This window comes from Poecile atricapillus, chromosome 5, assembly GCF_030490865.1.
Source record: "Poecile atricapillus isolate bPoeAtr1 chromosome 5, bPoeAtr1.hap1, whole genome shotgun sequence".
Taxonomy (NCBI): Eukaryota; Metazoa; Chordata; class Aves; order Passeriformes; family Paridae; genus Poecile; species Poecile atricapillus.
The window spans coordinates 19,069,300-19,089,115 of record NC_081253.1 but is presented as its reverse complement, the minus strand read 5'-3'; the positions used below and the strand labels follow the sequence as shown (position 1 = coordinate 19,089,115).

Below are 19,816 nucleotides of genomic sequence, written 5' to 3'. Positions count from 1 at the left end.
TAGTTCTAATTGCCTTAAATTCATTCTGTAGCGGGAAGTACGGTTTTGAACTATATGGAAATCTTACATTACCACTCTTCTCCTCAGAGCTCCATAAATCTTAAAATGCAAAGCATTCAAAGTAGGAGTGAGACTGTAGACCACACAAGTAACTATTTTCTGAATTACTTCACTGTGAATAAAATCCTGATTATATCATTGAACACTTGACACTACTAAAAGTGTAGAAGAAAAAATTCATACTATTATTAACAGTAGAGTTTCATTTAATTCCAAGGTTTCTTTTTTAACCTTGCACTGTGTAATGGGAAGCACAAGAGACGTTTAATCATGATTCTTATTTGTTTAAATCACTTGGTTCTTGTTAGCCAAGGGGAGCATTTTCAACTGTCCTCAGTCCTCGGTGGCAGGAGCTGAGGCAGTGTCTGCACTGAAGTGACACGGTGCAGCTGTCCTACCCGTCCTGGAGAGGGCTACTCGTCATATGGTGATTTAAACACTTCGCAGGACCGCAGCACGATCACCGATGGAAGCAAATGCTTCCTTCACATCCTAAAATTCGGATTCAGGTCATGTTGCAGCAGCAGCGCTCTCAGCAGTGACACGTATTTTTGAGTGTGCTCCAGAGCAGCCTGCTATGCCTAACAGGTGCTTTAGCCGCGGCTTCCCTCCCTGCGGTCCTGCCCGGCCCCGCGCTCGGCCCTGGCGGGTCCGGCAGTCCGCCGGCACGGCCGTGGCCTGCACACGCTCAGCCCTGAGCGGGAGCACGCAGTGCTTTCAGACACACAGAGCGTCCCAGCGAGCCGCGGGCTGAGCGGGACAGGGCGATGGCCAGAGCTGCCTCCAGCACGCAGGTAGGTTGCAAGGCGCTGGGGAAGGCGGCGAGCACCGGGGTGCGCGGGGCCGCTCCCGCGGGGCGCCCGCGCCTCTCCCTCGGGCCGGGGCTCGTCAGGGGGCAGCGCCTCGCTCTGCCGACACCGCCCGGGGCCGCCGGGCCCAGGCACCGCGCTCGGGCTCCGACTCTCCGCTGCGGCGCGGGGCGAGCGGCCGGGGCCGGCGGCGCCGCCCGCCTCTGCCTCCTCCCCCTCGGTGCCCTGCCTCCTCCCTCCGCCGGGCGGGCGGCCGGCTGCGCGGACAGGGCGGGCTGGAGGCAGAGCGCGGCTGAAAGGTGTTGCTGGAGGGGAAGTTTGGAGAAGGTCGTCGGGTGCCTGGGCGCTCCGGCAGCATCATGGCGGAGCAGGGCGAGTCGCCGGTCCACGTCCAGCAGCCCCAGCCGGCGCCCGCGCCCGCCGCCCCGGCCGCCGGCTGGCCCATCTGCAGGGACGCCTACGAGCTGCAGGAGGTGATCGGTCAGTGGAGCGGGGGCGCGGCGGGGCGGGGAAGGAAGGAAGGCAGGCAGGGATGCCGCGGCCGGCTCCGGGCCTACCGGCGCTCGCTCTCCCGCAGGCAGGGCTCGTTCACTGCGGCGGACGCACCCGGCACTGCAGCGGCGGCTGCTGCAAACTTTATCCGCCCGGCAGCGGGCGGCCCCGGGGGGCGGCGGCTCCTGCTGGAACCCGCCGCGCCCCGCCCGGCGCGCCTCGGTGGAGGTGCCGCTGTCCTGCGGTGCATCGTCACTCCAGCCTTGACCTGCTGCTTTGCACCGGGACCCCGGCAACTCCTCTGATGCGCTCTGTGTGCTTTGTGTGTCTAGGCTGTGTGTGTCCGTGGATGCGCACATGTGCGTGCATCCGCTTAGATTAGTCTGCATTTTTTCCGGTGCTTTCATGGGGGAGGTAAATCTCACCCGTAGATCTGCTGCTCACGTGACGACTCTCTCTTAATCAGTATATATACATATATACGTATAGATATTTAAACTATTTCCTCTTCTCCCTCACTGTTTCATCTTGCTTGCACCTCCCTGTGCCCCATGGCCCTATGCCTGTCGGTGACACGTAAGGCCAGCTTCGTTTTCACCCCAGCCAATCTGCTTTTGAGACCCGGTTTGCCATGTGAAGTTTAACCCGCCTGCTGGCCTCCTCCCATATCCCTGTAGGAAGGGGACTTTCTTGGTTGTGTGCTTCAGCATTTTATCCGTGTGTCCAACTAATGCACATCAGAAGTGTTCAGTGTCTATTCCCTTTATTTGGATAAGGTTATTTTGAATTTTACTTTGGGAAATGCTGACTGGTGTTGAAAGCATGTGCGATGGAAAGTTTTTCGTTTCTTGGCCTATATGCTGCTTGTTGCTAATGATCTACTTTGGGAAAACTTGCTTTTATTTGTATGTAACATTTTAAACTTCTAGCAAATACTGCAAATGGCAAAGACCAGCTCTGATTGCTGTTTCTTACAAATAAGGCCATTTAAGTGAGAAAAGTCCCGGTGACTTGCCTGCTGATGCTGTTGATTATCTTCAGTATTATACTAACTGCTAATTGTTGTCGGGCTGATGCCAGCCAGAACTGCATGTTGTTGATCTGGAAGTTGCTTGTACTCAGCTTTGTCATTAAGCTTTTTTATTTTCCACAGGCAGAAACAAAATAGTTGAGAAAAGTACTCCTTAAAATGGGATGGCTTTTTGTTGACCCAGGTACCTTTGTGTTTTTGTGCGTACTTCCAAGCTATGAATAGGGACTAAGGAGGATGAGGGTCCAGGTGTTCAGGTCCCTGGAGGTGGCTGACTTGGTTTGGAATTGAACCAGTGTTGCCTGTGGAGGCCCCCCAAAAGTATGGGTTTACTGGACAGACAACTTCATCTTCCTCAGTCTGGGGAATGGATCAAAGTTAGCCAAGTGGAAGTGATTCTGTTAGCATTAAGGTGTATCTTTGCTGAGGAGTAGATCCCTCTTCTAAGGTGAAAAAGGCCTGAAAGGTGTTGGATTAATCCTTGTCTAGGGTGTAATATGAGTCATATGAGTTACTTAAATAATAGTTGTTTTCTCTTACAGTACCTGTGGAATGCCTGCGTGAAAATTTCCTTTAGAAACTCCTTTCCACTTTATTCTTTCCACTTAAATCTTGTATCTTTTGATATGTAAACTGTAATCCTGACTGATAATATATATTTATATGCATCTATTGAACAAGTGGATGCTATATTGGACTAGCAGATACTGATCTGTAGAGAAACTTTTTTGCTAGTTACCTATGGGTGCTTCTAAATATTGATGTTATTTAACTGAATGCCTAGGGAATAAATTGAGGTCAGTGTATATTGAATCAGATTTTTTGACACATTGAAATTGCCTGCCATAATTTCACTAAACTTAGGCTTCTTCCATGACTTTCTTTCAAAGTTGCTGACATTTATTTTGTACCACTTGACTAAAAAATCTTGTGCTTAGTCAAATATGCCTTTTTTCATCAACACCTTTTATTTGTTCTCTTAATTTACAGGAGACTCACTATGAGAATAAATTTAGTCTGGATACTATTAAAAATAGCAAAAAACCCCAACTGAACACGCCCCACCCCACTTTTTAAAAAAACCCCAAGCAATCCAATGTCCCTGTAAATTCCATGTGTTTGACCACGTGCTAACACAATTCTGGAGCTGTAGGATGAATATTGTTGGTTTTAATGAACATGGTAAGGCACTCTTAAATAATCTTTTTTATATCTGAGGGAGGAGAGAATGACACAGTCTGAACTTGGTTCAGCAGCAACCCTTTGCATGTGCTATGCCAGGGTTAATTGCGTTGTGAACAGGAGTAGTTACCACTTGCTGAAACAGAGGTGATCACCTCTGGAGAGCACTACACACTTCTCCCTGAGGAGCTAGGTAGTGTGAGTTGAGTTCAGTCGCAATAGCCCTTTCCCAATGGGAAAAATAACCATGCAGTGAAGCACCACTGTGGGCTTTGCAGGAGGAAAGGTACACCATAATGGTTTATCACACTGATTCCCAACAGAATAGACTTTAGATTCTTTGGTAACTAAAACAGAGACACAGGAATGGCTGTTTTAGGAATGTTTAAAAGTTCCGGTGGGGGATTATGAAATGAAAGTAATTGTTAGTCTTGTGGGCCATCTCCATCCCTTGGATTTAGCAGCTCGAGAAGTTCTGTTCTTCTCTATGAGAATATGAACTTTTCTTATTGCTCATTTGTGTCTAGCCACATGCTTTATTGAAAACCAAGGCCACATGTTATGGATTTCCAATGAAAACCCTTTTTTTTTTTAAATTTTCTGTCAGTTGTATCCTTTATTTGGGAGATTCAAGTGTCTCCTGAGGAGAAAATACTAGCTTTAAAGAGTGCTTCTTATGAGATGTTATTCCAAGTCTGCGTTATTTTCTAGGTGGCTGGCCAGCTCTCTGTAAACTCTTTGTGTGCAGTTTCATGATACATTTAATCTGCTGTAACAGGCAGCTGCTGAAAGGATCGCATTGATCTGACAGCGAACTAGTTCTTCTGCCGGGTCAGTTTTCTGCTGGATCAGATTCCCCGTTTGACTTGCTGCATGGCTTTGTGATTGATAGGTTTGATGCAAGGAAGAGGCTCTTCCGATTAATGCCTAGATGCTTATATTTTCTGGAGTGGGAGAAAAACATTCTGATTGTTCTCTGTGAATGTATAGTGTAAAGAGGAAATTTTTGCATTAATTCAGGTTAATACAGGCTGTCCATGTATAAAAGCACTTAGACCTTAGAAAGGGATTCCTAATTGTTAGGAAAGGAGGATCCAACCAACTTTCTGGCAGTAGTTACAGAGATAAGAACTGTAATTGCTATTAAGGTAGAGCCAGATTTAATTTAGTGAAGACCTGGGAGATCTCTTTCTCAGATTTTAATGCATTAAAATGCTCAGTGGATTTTAATATGTATGGAAGGGATTTTGTTGTTTTTTATTTTTTTTTTAAGATGAATATGACTTAGATTTAAAAAAAGCAACTAATAAAATCAATACTGTGAGAGGTGTTCTTACGCAGTTTGGTTTTATAACAAAGTATTCAGAATAAAATAACTGAAATAGATTTCTTTGAATTTGTCATGTATATATATGAGGTTTTTTCCCACAGAAGCGGTACAAGTCTTCACAGAACAAGCATTTAAATGGTAATCAACACAAACACTTTATTCAGTTTTCAGTTTTTTTAAAATCATCTTTTTACCTTTCAAATTGTAATGAGCCCTACATCATCTGGATGAGACAAAGCAGCATTAAGTCTTGGTTGGTTTTTTTGTTTTATTTTGGGTGGTATTTTGTTGTTTTGTTTTGTTATTTTTGTTGGTTTTTTTTGTTTATGTAAGATCAAGTAGCTTTGACTTTATTTTGGAAAACTACTTTGGAGTTGATGCTTCTCTGCCAGATGTAACGTATTGTCTTCCTGCATGGATGGAAGGTGGATTCTGTTATGGAGAAACAGTGGATTATCTTGTGATTAGGTTGGGTACTAGTTTCGATTATAGAATTATATTTTTCTCTCCTCCTGCAACTGACTTGGAAAATTATTTTTGCTGGGAAACAGCCAGAATTAGATTGAAATAAAGGGTTACTTTTATGAGACGGATTATCTATATTGGCTGCAAATCACTAAAAAGTTACCTTAGTTGAACTTGTGTGTTTGTCTAGTTTTTTTCCTAACTTTGAGCTCAAAAATATCTTGTGGTTTTTTGCCTCATAAGGTGCAGTGTTGCTAAGTCAAATGTGTTGAGGTTTTGAGCAGAACAAGTTACCATGTGAGACTGTTCTGCTGATTTTCTGGTTTTTATTGCAAGCAGCCTGTGAACTGCTCTTGGTTAATGGCCCTGGGGTCTTTGGTGGTGTTTCCAGGGCGTGTTACTTACTTTTTTTTTCCCCCCTCCCCTGCTGCATGTATTGCTAATGGCTCTTTGTCTGACAGAGAATAGACTCTCCTATATTTGTTGTTATCTGAGATCTTTGACTGTCAGAGCGATGTCTGTTCATGATCCTCAGGAACCCATGTTCATGTTGGTAGTGTTATATGCTGTTTTGAAAAGCCTCTCTATAGTTAGAGGTAAAATCACAATTCTGTGTTGTTGTTCTGTTAATCAGATGTTCATGTCTCATTCATATTTTCCAAAATTTTTTATCCCTGTGCTGAATCAGTATTTTTTTTAAAACATTTTAAGGTCTTTCTTTTGCAGTAGTTTTTATGTGTGTGCTGTAAATTAAATCACACTGGGATGAATGAAATACCACACTAGCAACTAAAGCTATGGCAAAATTTTATATTTGCTCTTGCTAAACCTCCATAATTCTTGCATGAGAAGCTGCATAATTTGATAAGTAACACTTAATGCTACCTAAGGTCTTTGCACCAAAACTTTTTGTAAAAAGAAAAATATGCCTACCTTAATTCTGCTCCAAAGTAAATTCTATTCCTTACCAATAAATCTTGAAATTTACTACAGCAGCCTAAGCATATTGTACGTGCACATATTAAATGCAGCCTTTGTAATATTAATTATAACTTAATACAACTGCAGCTTGACAGGAAGAGTTTAGATTTGTAAATTAAATTTTACATTTTGGGAAATAATTGGTTGAGATTTTCTGTCTGCTAATAATCATTGGTAGAAACTGTGGAAATATTAAATCCCCATTTAGAATTTTAATAAGGAATGGCTTTTAATTCAGTTGCCAGGGTAAAGGTGGTCATGGTGCAATTTAAAAACACCTTGTGGAACATTCACAGTGCTGTTCTGCTAATGAGGCTGTGCAGATCTTGAAGTTGTTAATTATTTGCTTTGTCTCCACATGGTAGTGTTGGGGAAGGGACTTCTGTTTTGGCTATTTTTTTTTATTATTTTTTTTTTAATGGAAATATGTTAGAAATACCCAGCTTGGAAACATGGCTGTACATAGCCAAGGTTCAAGGAGGTTAAACTTTAGGTGATTCAATGTTCAAACTTTGTTATATAATCTAGTGAATTTTAAAACATAATTAACTCATGCGATTGGAATTCAGACTTGTCAGGAAAAAGATTAAAAAAAAAAGTTTCCTTTGGATTGCTTCTGATTGCAAGTAACCAGGATATTAACCTTGTTTTAAAATTCCCTTGTTAACTGGAAGGGTAAAGGAACATATATCAACATATCAGGCAGCTGGCTGGTGCTGTGTAATGATGATTTATAGAAAATATGCTTTCCTGCTTTTCCGATCTGCTTTTTCCCTATTGGTTGTCTCTCTTCTTCTTATGCTTTCCCTTTCCCTTCCATCCAAGTTCTTCTTACAGTTAAGGCCCAATACCTCTGGAACCTGGAAAGTCCTGGTTCCAGAAGAGTTTCTTGAATGTTAAAAGAGGACCCACTCTACTGGTGAGCTTGTAGAAATTTGAAGGGATTACATGATTTTGTCCCTTTCTAAGTGTTACAACAGCAAGACTGCATCTTCAGAGTAGAGTTGTTTCTTGTTGCCAGCATTGTGCTTTGATGGCAGGGGCCAGGTTCAGACCTGGCAAAGCTATTTTAGATTGGGTCAGATGTTGTTCTGAAACAACTTAAAAACTGCTTTATTTTGTTTCTTTTAGTGAAGAATCACTTTCTCTTAGGTCCTAGACCAGTTGTTTTTTTACCAGAATCTGTTTATCAAATGGAGCTTCTCTTTGTTAACTGGAAACAAAACCACGTCTGTTCTGATTGGTTTCAGGAGAAGAAACAGTTAGCTCTCCATGCAAAGGAGATGTGGGTGGCTCATAGAGTGGCTACTTGTCTAGATCATACTTAATTTTTGTGTGCACTGCCTTGGTTCTCTCTTTCTCTTCCCCCATTTGACCTTCCAAAATAATTTGGAACTGTAAGGCAGCAGTTGATAGAGGCTTTTTTTTTCTTCCAGTAATAATAGTAATTCTTGATGTTTAAAGAATGGGCCCTAAAAATCAAATTAAGTTAGCTGCTCTTGTTAACTTCTTGGGTTTGCTGAAGTCACTGGGATACTGCTGAGCAGGGGTTGCAGAGGAGCATTGTGCTTGCAGCACTTGGAAAACAATTATGTCACTAGGACATTTTCTGGTGCCCAAAATTAAAAGTGAGTTTCCCCCCACCCCCAAGAAATCATAATATATGTTGATACTTCTTACCCTACGTAAATAATGAGTTGTATTGAATGAGTGGATTTTTCCTTATTTCTGCCTTTTATAGCACAACCTTTCCAGTGGGATGAAATCCTGACAGCTCTACTAGATTTCACTGTTTCTTGCTAAGTTTGAAGGTCTTTGGATGTGCACAAGAGTTTGCATAGTTGAAGCTTGTGAGTGTAAGAACATTACCCTGCAACAGGTGGGTTTTAGAGTCCCTCTGAACAATCCCCAGGTACATTTTTCCTGTGTTGCTGTTTGTGAGAGTCCTGTGGCCTGCTAGCAAGAGGAGCTCAGTGAAAAGTTTGAACAGTGTTCTCCATTTGTTAACTGAAGTAGTAAGTTTGTGGCATTAGTGGAGTTAATGTTTTCAGTCCTTTGCCCATGATGTTTGACTAGTTATGTGGCTTTACTCAATAGTTCAATGAAACTTCAATATGATAAATTAGCTGTCTCCATTAATCCTTTGTCTTTACAAATAACAATTTCTGAATCATTTTATTAGCCTAATTATTCCTGTGGATGTCTAAATGCCTCTGAGGTATTTTGACTGTAAGTTAAATATAGATGAAACTTGAGAATATCCTATAGGCTGATGTAATGATTATGTTACATAGCTTTTGAGCTTTGCTTCTGCACTTAGAGAAATTAGAATTAGAAGCAGACTGAAAATTTGAAGCTTTTCTGTTATTCCTAGTCATGCTTTCAGAAGAATCGTGTACTTAAAGCTCTTGAAGGTCAAGATCCATGTTGAATGTCTGTGTGCCAAGTATACCTGCTTCAGGGTAGTGGTACAAAAACAGTTAATTTAACCAACCAGAAAAATACTGTATCATGGTTTCTGTCTTTTAGGAGTAATATGAAGAAGAGCATAAACTTGAGCTATTGCTTTAGACTTCTGAGAAGCAACATACTTGGATTCAGAAGCACAGCCATTTAATTATAAAGTTGCTTTTTCCTTCTCACATTTTTGCTTTGAAGGCGTTTTATTACAGGGACTGAATTTAAGCTTATAATTTATTCTTCTTAGTGTCTTGTGCTTCCAGACTCTAAGCCACTTCAGACTAGTAGTAGGAACTTCATTAGAATTAGATTAGAATCACCTAATGAAAATTTAATGATATGATAGTATTTATATTGCTCCAACTCTTCCATTGTTTCATGAGAAGCAACATATGAGAAACAGGCAAGTTTTCTGCTTGTAGTGTATGGTCGCAGTAGACTCAGATTCTAGGAGGCACATTTTGTTGGGGAGAGCTAGCTGAAGATGATTTGCAGCTCAACAGTGCTGTATTAATTAGAGATCTTTATGACACGACAGTAGCAATAATGCCTTTGTTTTGGTAGATTGCTGCTTTTCATTCTCAGAAAAGAATGATGCACTATGTGATGACATCCGGAATACTTGGAAAATACTGTGTTCATGGTATTAGAATTGTTCCAAGTGTTTACTTTCAAACTAAATGAGAAACAATAAAATATGCAGACTAAATCAACACCAGAATTTGTTTATAGTGCTACTTCAGAAATGAATAGTAATTATTTTTTAGCAGCTTTTTTCTAGGCAGGAGATCTGACTCAGCATAGAAAATCATCAATTTGCCCTATTTTTATAACGGAGTTCTGTGGAGTTCTGATGGTGCCCTGGTAAGGTAACTTTCGGTTCCATACCAATACCAGATATACCGAGATTACCAGATACCAAGTTCTCCGATAATTATACAGAGATTTTTCAGCCTGGGTCTTGCCTTTTGTGTCCTTTTGTTTCCAGGTTTTAAGAGTTGTATGCATATTGAATAATGGTTTCTATATTGATGATGAAACAACAGGGAGAATGAAATGATCAGAATCCGTGTTTCTTTTCATGTGAGGATGAATGGATAATAACATGTCAGATAAAATCCAGAAATTTTTAATCAAGTTGTATCCTTTGCTCTTTTCCATGCTTTTTGTTGGGAAAATGCAGGATGAATATGGGTTTGTTGGATACATTCATGTGAAGTACTGTAGATCCACATTTGTCCTTATCCCATGGCAGCCCCAGGAGGTGTGTATGTCAGGAGCTGCCTCCTGCCTGCAGCGTGGGGCGGCTGTGCAGCACGGCTGTGCCGCAGGAGCAGCGGCAGCGGGGCCAGAGAGACCATTGCAAGGTCTTTGACTGCTACTTTTTTGTTTCTTCCCTGAAAAATTGAAGTGTGAGTGAAGTTGTATTCTTTTTCACTTTGAGGGAAGCCAGGGTACATCTGATTACAAAATAACATTTTTGTAAAAAAAAAAGTTTTCCTCAATTTCTCCAGTTTATCCACAACTGGAGAAGGCCTCATGTGCCTCAGCTCTTCATCCCTTCCTCTGTCCTTTGAGCTAGTTTAACAGCTAGTAATTTTTCATTATGCCCAAAAAAAAGTATTGCTTCAAATCTCTTCAAATAATGAACATGTAATGTTATTCATTGTTCATTGGCACATGTATTTTCTAGTCTATAAGTCTGGTGAATTCACAAGTTACCTTTATATGCTGATATGGAGGTGAAGGCATTTTAGGTATTCATTAGGTGAGTACAGATGAACACCCTCTTTGCTGTCTGAAGTGACACGTGTTAGTTCTTGGTGGTATTGAATTCCCAATTCCTGGTCTGCACATTCTGTAAATTGTAGTAAAATTAATATTGAAACAGAGCATAATTTATTTTGCCCTTATGCATAACATGTTTCACTTTTTTTTCTTAATATGGCAGCTCATATGGAAAATAATGTGATTGAGAGGTCATTCCAGCTATAGAACTTGACTTTTCACTGCTCAGTTCAGTTTCATACCCGTTAGTTAATTATGCTCTTTAAATGCTACACTTTGTTACTTCATAATCACATGATAGTGGAAACATGATAGTGGAGGGAGTGTAAGTAGACTAGGTGTATAAAGTGGTTTTAAGATACCTCAAGCCGACCCAGAAGCCATGGAACTTCTGAGGAAAGCATTGCAAACTGGAGCAGAGAAACTTTATTTGCATTTCACATTTGATATCCATTAATGTATTGTATGTTTTAAGTAGCACATTTTATGAGATATTAAAAGTTTTTAGCTAATTTACTTCTTTGGTTAAGTTGAATTTATTAAGTTGTTTCTGTGTGTTGGTTGTTCTCCCCATACCCTTCCTTTTAGCATATGTAACAGAATAATTTTGCAGTGCATGAAATGCACTCTGCACCAGAGAATAAGATCTATTTTCTCCAGAGAATCTGATAATCAAGCTTATCACTAAGGCAACAGAGAGGTTCTTTCAGGGATCCTTGGCAGAATGATGAAGGCACCAAAATTTAGTTAAAATTTAAGTTTTATTTTCTTAACAAGATATTATATTTACTATAACAAAGAAATTATGATTGGAGTGGCACTGGATTTCTACAAACAGAATTAATTTAGAACAATTTATAAGTAGCATAATAAAGAACTTATGACAACGGAAGATTTCTTACTGACTACATCCTAATTTAGGATTTCTTATCAACTAAGTAATATAGAATTTATAATACAACTTAACTTACTATTTCCAATTACTGGAACCCCCTGCAGGTTGGTTCAAAACCCAATACATTGTTTGATGTATGAATATAACAATCATAATGTAGACTGGAAGATGATTTGGAAGATATGAGTCAGCCTTCAGAGGTAGCAGATGATGAAAGCATCTCTGGCCACAAGGATCATGGGTCTCAGTGTCCACCAGGAGCTTGAGTCTGAGTTCCTTACTCAGGACTTGTAAGTGCTTGATGTTACGGGCAGTTCTAGTGTTCTGTATGCTGTTGTGCTTCCCAGTGACGGGTTTGTCACCAGCTGCTGACTGAACTGGGATGTTCAGTGCTGGTACAGAAGGGAGTAAATGCTGTGATTCCCAGGAATCCTGAAGCTGATAGGGAGAGGAAAGAGAAATCTGTTTGGTTTACCTTCTTGGTTCACAGGACCTTTGGTGCCTGAGAATAAGGGGGAAAGGAACACATATCTGACCTGTTCAGCCCCAGAGAATAGCTCCTTGCCTTCTGAAGTGGCGTTAGTTATGCTAACCACATTGCAAGGGGTCCGGAGCAGGGCCTGTGGGTCACACCAGTCTTATCCTGACATTTACACGAGGCAAATTCCAGCTCTGATAACTCTAAAGTCTCAAATAGTAGTGATTGTGGATTTTTTTATATCAACATTTCTCACCTGTAAATAACACTTATGAATATATTTGAGATGTGGAGCAGAGCAAAAGGAATTTAATCTTGAGTAATGTTTATAATACAGGGTTTCCTTAGATAGTTCCCTTTCAACTTTATTTAGATGACTCACCTATTTTAATGGTCAAGTCAGGGAGAAAATAACACCTATTGAAAGTGGACTGCTTTTGTTTAGGTTTTCCTTAACAGCTGTGATGATGACATTTCCATAACAGGTTTACTTAAATGCCCCAAACATAGCTAATGGTCATCCTTGGGCTTCTCAGTCTAATCTTAGTGTGTCAATGGCATTGTATCAAGCTGACAAGTGCTGAGCTCTGTATGGCTTTAGACAGAAGTCTCCGTAACAAGAAAGTGTCTGAAAGCAAAAAGCCACCACTTAGACAGATTTTTCATTTTAAAGCTGAACACGGTCATTATTAAATAAACCTTTGTCAGATCTAAATATATCTGGTTTCACTTTCTAGTGACTGATTTCTGAAGTACCTTTGTCTGTGAGAGTAGAACTCTTAAAATTCTTTTAACCATGGCTGCTGGTGATACCTGATTGTTCTTCAGATAAGAAAGATGTTTCAGAAGAGATCCTGCAGTATAGTGTGTGTGAGCTCTCTGATGGAGAAAAGTAAGACTTGTATTTTCCAGATCATTGGTAGAGCTCTACTTTCTTGTACAATTCCAATTTGTCTTATTTCCTAAATAATTAGTTTGTGATTGACATGTATTTGCTATACTCTCATGCTAGAACCCTTTGTGTTCAGGAAAGTAGTTCTGTTTTCACATGCTTTTGGCAGAAAATTTTATTCTGTTCTGTATATTTCACAGGGAGCTATATCATAGCAAACCTCAAAATATTTTCTGCAATTTACCCAGGCAAAACGTCTGTTATAACCAGTTATTTTACTATTTTAGCAAGAAAATAAAGAGAATAGCTCAGAAAGCTAGGTCATTCCCTCCTGTGGCTGTTTTCATGCATGTGGGGGTTTATTGCTGATTGTGAATCCCCCTGCCTTTTTCCTTCTGTTTGGAGAATACTATATCTGGTTAATGCTGAAGCTTGCTTTATCTTAGCCTTAGCACAGGTTGTCTTAATGCTTGCACAGAACTTTTCTGTAATGCATAATCATCTTGATGTCAACATTTAGGCTATTTATGACTTCACTGCAATCACAGAAATATCTGTATAGCATATTTGGAGAGGTTTTTCTGGATTGTTTATGCAGTGAGCTTTTAAAAAGTAATATGGGATAAGCTGGATCTCAGATTTTGTGTAAGCTATTTTCCTACAAAAAGTAAATACTACAATTGAGTAACCCAGTGGTTCTGTAGCCATAATAGTGATGTTTTCAACTGTACAACTGCAAAACAAATTCATTGAGGAATTAAAGAGATTAATTGTTGAATGTTGAAAATGCAGAAGTAGCAGTTCTATGTGTGGGCATTGATTTCATGTAACGCTTAGTGTATTTAAGTGAATTATGTCATAATTGCTAGGATAAGCAAAGTGGTATCCAAGTGAGCTATAAGGAGAGAGATTTGATCCCAGCATGAATTCAGAACACAAAGTGGGCAGAAATTGTCAGTAAATTGTATTTTCATGATTATTGTGAGGTTCTTAAGAACTCAAGTATTTGTCATGTGAAGAGGTAAAGGGAAATAATGGCTCATTTTCTGTCAAGAAGCTAAGTTCAAAAAGATTTAGAGTTCAGTATGGAGGTGTAAGTGAGCTTTACTCGGCTGATTTATAACCCATGTTAATCAGTGGAAGCAATATGAAAGAAAGTGAGTAATATTGAAAGTTGCCTAGATATTGTGGGGTAAAATCTAGAAACCAAAAGGAATTGAACATTCTTTGTTCTCTGTTTGTTAACCAAAAGTATTGCTTTGCCACCAACAGAATTAGTTCTTTTGAAACTGAAGAGACTAGTTCAGCCCAGTGCTGCTGTGGAGTATTTTGAAGGGCTGATTGGTTTGTAACACATTTAGTAATGCAGGAAATATGCTACACAATATTGCATGCAACATACAGCACATACAACATAGCTTTCCCAGCTTGTATGTAAGTACAGGTGCTTTGTATGTTACATAAAAAAAAACTTCACATGTATTCGTGAGTAGAAACTTAATCTAGATTTGTGCACAGTTTTTGTGCTCCATGCAAAAGGAATCCTGCACTTACGCTGCATAGGAGTTACATTTAAGAATTACTTAGGGGACTCTTCTTCAGAGCTAGGATGTTGTCGGAGATGAAATAGAAATAATTCCATTGCTGCTTCATCCATTTTTGTAGATTTTATTATATTTACTATGGGCTTTTTACAAATAGTTACAATTTAGTCTTGGATTGGAGACTGGTTTAAAATTTGTGTCCACTAATCAGCTACATTCAATAGGTGGTTTCTGTATGTTGGGGGAGCAGAAGAAGTGTATAAAAATGCAGGTGGTATAGGTTGGTGTGTAAGACTTTATAGATTCTGAGATATTTAGTCTTCTCCAATTGCAACTGCTCTCTAACCCTTCAGATACCTAGTCAACAAGAAATCTTACCATTATCAACAAGTTTCATCCTCCTCTTCAGAAATCAGAACCACTGTAGTATTGGGGAAGGTCACTTTTGTTAGAGTGACCTAAACTGCAGAAATCTTTAAAAGAGGTTTGTGCTGAAATACTGTAGAGACTAACACTGAGCCACTAAAAGAGAGACTTGATGAATGATTATGGGCTAATGAGGTTACTGACTTTTGTTTTCAAGGAGAAGAAGAAAATTGAAAAGAAATATCTGTGATCTATTTCAAATACAGCTAGTGTGCCATAAGTGGCAATGTAATTGGAAAGTATCAGACCTTTATCAATAGTGGAATAAATGAAGTGTAACATCCTTGTATGAAAGATGTGGGCATGTGCAATATGCCAGTGATATGGTCCAGCCATCTCACCTCAATGTCTGTCTTTTTGAGACTTCACTAGTGGAAAGTAGTTAAAACTAAAATGTTAATGTCATTTGTTGATCACAGTTGTTCAAATATCCTTCTCTTTGCCAAGTCAGATTCTGCAAGGGTTAAATTCTAAGAAAATGAGAAGAAAAACCCCTTTATGTCAAGTTTAGAACAACTTGAAGGAACTTGTTCAGGTAAGCTTAAATCACAGATGAGTATTTGTGGAGTTTTTATATGCTGTCTGTGAAGTATGTGCAAAGTGGAATGCAGAAAACTGCTTTTAGGTTACATCCTTTCAGAAGAGGTGAAGTGTGGCCATATGTGGTAGCTCTTGGGAAGGTTTCTGCTGTGTGAACCCAGATGGTTAAAAGCAATTCTAATGGCTCTGTTGCATTGAGGACAGGATGGTAGGAAGTGCATGGTCTGTAGCATGAAGAGACAGGTTGGCTGTAGGGGCATGCTTACACTAGAGAGGATGGCAGGAAAAACACCAGGACAAGATGAAACTCTGACCTGTTGTCTGTTGTGAAATAGGAGTAGTAGGCATCTTGATGTGGTCTGAAATGGCATGATTTCGCTGCTAACTCTTGAAATTGGCAAAGAGAACTTGTCTGTAGCAGAATGACTTTTCCAGTAGTGGAAAAACCCCATTGTTCTTACAAAGCTGGGTTTTTTTTTGAGTCTGACCGTGGGTAATCCTTTTGTTTTGTTCTGCAGGAGACAACTGGATGTAAAGCCTTCATGGTTTATGCAACCTGAGCTTTCATTATACTGTATCAGTTTCCTGAAGAGAGACTGGATGTTAAACCAGTCTCTGCTTTGGTTATGGTGTAGTTAGTATTTTCTGCTTTGACAGTTTTGGAAACTCACAAGGCTCAATGTATCTCAAGAAGCCCTACCTTCTGACAAGGAGTGGCTGACTTTAATCCATGCAATCATTTTCTGTGATCCTAATTTATTATGCTAAATGGTTGCCTGTGACAATTTAGTTTCACTCTAAGATAGTGCATTACTTCTGTAGTCTGTTACCTCTCAGCTGAAATGCTTGTCTGGGTAGTCTGGTTTCTAATAGCTGCTCCTCTGGAATGGAATACACTACACTTCTGCTTGTGTAGTAGATGAGACAAAAGGAGTCTTCTGACCAGATGTGAAAGCTGCAGGTTTTCCTTATCTCTCCCCCTGGTTGTTTACCTTGTGAGCCAGAGAAGGAGAGAACAACTTTTCGAGGAAGGAGGCATATAGCTACTCAGTGTCTGGCTCCTACTTCAGTATGTGAAACTGCTTTTCCAAACAGGTTTTATATGTATGTGGGTCCAATTGAGAATAAAGACTGCAAAAGTGGACTTTAGTCTCAAACTAAAACTGTATTGTGTAGAGAATTAAAAAAGCGGGAGAAACAAGAAGCTGGGTATATTGGCTTCATTCTAAACCTAAACCTAAAAACCTTTTTGCATTGTGAGCACGTCTTAGTAATGTGGTGAAGAACATCTCATTGCAGGTTATCTCTGTCTGAGAAGAAAACAGAAAAATACACTTTTTTTTTGGTAGTTTAATTTTTCCAAAATGTTTAGAAGTGTTACTTGCTGTCATTTAACTTGAGGAAGTAGTCAGGATATTATCCTGGCATTTGGTGAATGAATTATTTGTGTGCTTATTTTGTTTCTTTTTTGAGGCCTTTGTATATGAATCTATTTTAAAAGCAAAGGTCTTGGTTGTTTTCAACAAGAAGATAAAACTACTGGCATAGATGAAAAAGATACATAAGGAAAATATTGGGTTTTTTTCCTGTATACTTAATATCTAAAAATACTCTTTCTCCTGTTTCAATGTACACTTGTGTAGTCAAAGTAATGAGAGAATTTGTGTCTTGATGTCTGCTGAATGACAAATTCATTAAAGTGATGTAGATGAGTCTTACCTTAGCTGAATTGTGCTGACTTGGTGGCTTCTTCCTTAGAATGTCTTATTTAATTTTTAAAATCTCTTCATTCTTTTATTACCTACATTATTGGAATTTTTAAAGGCTTTGTTCTGTAAGCAGACAGAACAGGACATGTCAATATTTGTCTGTGACCACATCCTGCAGAAACATGACTAGTTAGTCCTGTTGAGAGGTTTTTTTAAAGAGACTTTTTTTTTTTTAAAGATGAGCTCAGAATTTTGACATGAAATTCATACACAGTTAAAAAGTTTTGTAATTTGAGTAAAAACATCATGTGAACCAACAATCCATGAAAATAGCTAAGCAAATAGCAATTAAAACATGTACAATAACTTTCAGTCATGAGGTATTGCTGGTGCTGTTTTCAGATGTGCAGAGGGAAAAGCTCCCAATTGTTCTTAAGTCGGCTGGTAACTGAATCCACATTTGTAGAGCTTGACAACAAAAGCCTTTTTATTCACAATTTGTATTCATCTAGGACATGCCAAATAAATAGAACATAGTTTATAAGCAGGCCAGTATAACATGTTGCTCGAATGACTTACCAGAAATCCATAATTTATATTGAAATATTTAGAATTACAGGTAGAAGCTTGTTGTGAGCTTTTAAATTTCTGCATGGATGAGCACAAGGTAATTAATCGAGGAAACACACATTGCTATATTTGATGTGGCAGCAAGATGTGCAACTTGAGCTAAACTTCTTCTGAATATTTCTTGCAATTATTTCATTAATTTACTGAGGCAATACTGACTGAGGCAATGCCAGTGGGTGCCTGATAAAAGAAGCAACAATACCTTTTAATCCTGTGGTTCAGAAATAAAACATACTAGCGAAAATTATTCTATTCCTTTCCCCCACATTTGTTTAATTCCCCTGGGCTTTGTTGTCAGCATTGTTGTGTGACCATATATGATTTGCATGCCATGTAAACATGAGTGACTTTCTCTGCTGGGCCATTCAGTAACTTGCATCTTCTCATTGTTGGCGCGATACTCGTGCCTCCTGTGCTCTTCACAAGGATCAGCATGCTCCTTGTAGGGTGTTTCTCCAGTCACAATGAATGAGCAGGAACACTGGTGGAACTGTAGAAGATTTGGCATGTACAGATTATTGATTTTTTTCTGTTCATTGGATAGGGTAACAAAAAACTGGTTAAACAGGGACTGACCTAAAAGAAGAGAAAGAAATAACATTTGATTAAGCACAGTACTCACCCCTCCATGTATCAACCGTGCAGGCCATGTTCTTGATTAAAGCAGATGTGTCCAAAGACAGAAGTGTAATGGTTTCCAAACTACGAAATGCATTGAGGTGGTGGTTATGTCTTCATAAATGAGCATATCATTTTAAGTTGTTGACTCTGGAATTTTTTGTTGCATGCGAAAAGAAACTTTCAGATTTTTCTTTCCATCTGAGAAGTGTGAAAGGTGTCTTGCTAGTGGAAAGGTATGCATGTGGGGAAAGCACAAAGGAAAAACAAAGCAAAAAGGATAGACATCAGATTTGAAGTTCTTTGTCAGTATGGGCTTCTCATGCTAGTCACTGGTTTAATTCAAGACTGTTCCTTCTCTGCCCTTTTTCAGGTAGCGGTGCTACGGCAGTTGTCCAGGCAGCGCTCTGCAAACCCAGGCAAGAACGTGTAGCAATAAAGAGGATCAACTTAGAAAAATGCCAAACTAGTATGGATGAATTACTTGTAAGTAAATAAGGGGGCAATATGTTACATGGAGACTTACCTTCTGTTTTGACTTTGTTTTTTGCTTGGTCCAAGAGTAAGGGTAGAATTTTATGCAGGATATGAGAGAAAGATTTGAAAATAATCTGAAAGACTTCCACTGTTCCCTAAAGATATAATTTTTTTAAGTCTATTTTCTCATGTCACAAAAACAAGATATGCAAACCTGAATCTTGGATAATCAGCTTGGGATAACTGTGGGAAAACCCTAAACTCTTGTTTTCTGGAAGCTCAGTTTTTGAGAGAGTACTGTCTGGTTGTCTATCTTTTTTTTTTTTTTTAATACTGAGGAAAGATACATTTTTCTTTGGTTAAACACCGATTAAAAATATGAAAAAAAAATTAGTAGGTATCCTTAAAATGTGTAAAGCACCAAAACATGTTGGATAATTTTGTAATGATAACTTGTAAGAAGAAAAGGAGGAATGGCTACACTGCCATCTACACAAGGAAACTCTTGTTAAAGGTAGTAACACGCATTTGTCAGATAGGCCATAACAAGAATGTTTGAAGAATGTTATTTAATTGCACCACTGAGCAGAGAAGAAAGGGACCTGTAAGAAGCCATTTGTAAAGGAACTGCAAGAGTTTTTCCTCTGCACTGGTTATGGCAATCCAGACAAAGTCACAAAGAACTATTGAAACCCAAAACCTATTGCTTTCTAATGCTTCTAGATAGAGGTTATAAGACTAATGTGTGTTTATATATAGGCAGTGTAACAAGATTTGAAGGACACAAAACCATTCTAAAAGTGAGAACACTCTCTTCTGTTCCACAGGTTATACTACAGCCTAGAGACTGTGGGCTTTTTCTAATGCAGAAATTCCTGCCTCTGAAGGAATGATCTCCTCAGCAGGGAATTGCCAGTGCAAAAGATATCTTGAATTTGATACAGAGGGTATGGTCCATCCAGTTTCTTCAGATAAAATGGCTTTTTTACAGTGGAGGACCCAAAATGCTC

The 19,816-nt window shown here is 39.4% G+C and overlaps 1 protein-coding gene across 3 annotated transcripts in view; it reads left to right on the top strand.

Moving 5' to 3' along the window:
* The first annotated feature begins 1,086 nt into the window (after nucleotides 1-1,086).
* The window catches only part of STK39 (serine/threonine kinase 39), an 83,318-nt gene continuing 64,588 nt past the window's right edge, over nucleotides 1,087-19,816 (top strand). For 2 of the 3 annotated variants that reach the window (XM_058840553.1, XM_058840552.1), the window contains exons 1-2: nucleotides 1,087-1,349; nucleotides 18,703-18,815. In XM_058840553.1, coding sequence (XP_058696536.1) covers nucleotides 1,229-1,349; nucleotides 18,703-18,815 — 234 coding nt within the window. In that variant the 5' untranslated portion in view covers nucleotides 1,087-1,228. Of the gene's footprint in view, nucleotides 1,350-18,702; nucleotides 18,816-19,633; nucleotides 19,754-19,816 lie in introns of those variants that run through there. The other variant, XM_058840554.1, reaches the window with a different exon arrangement.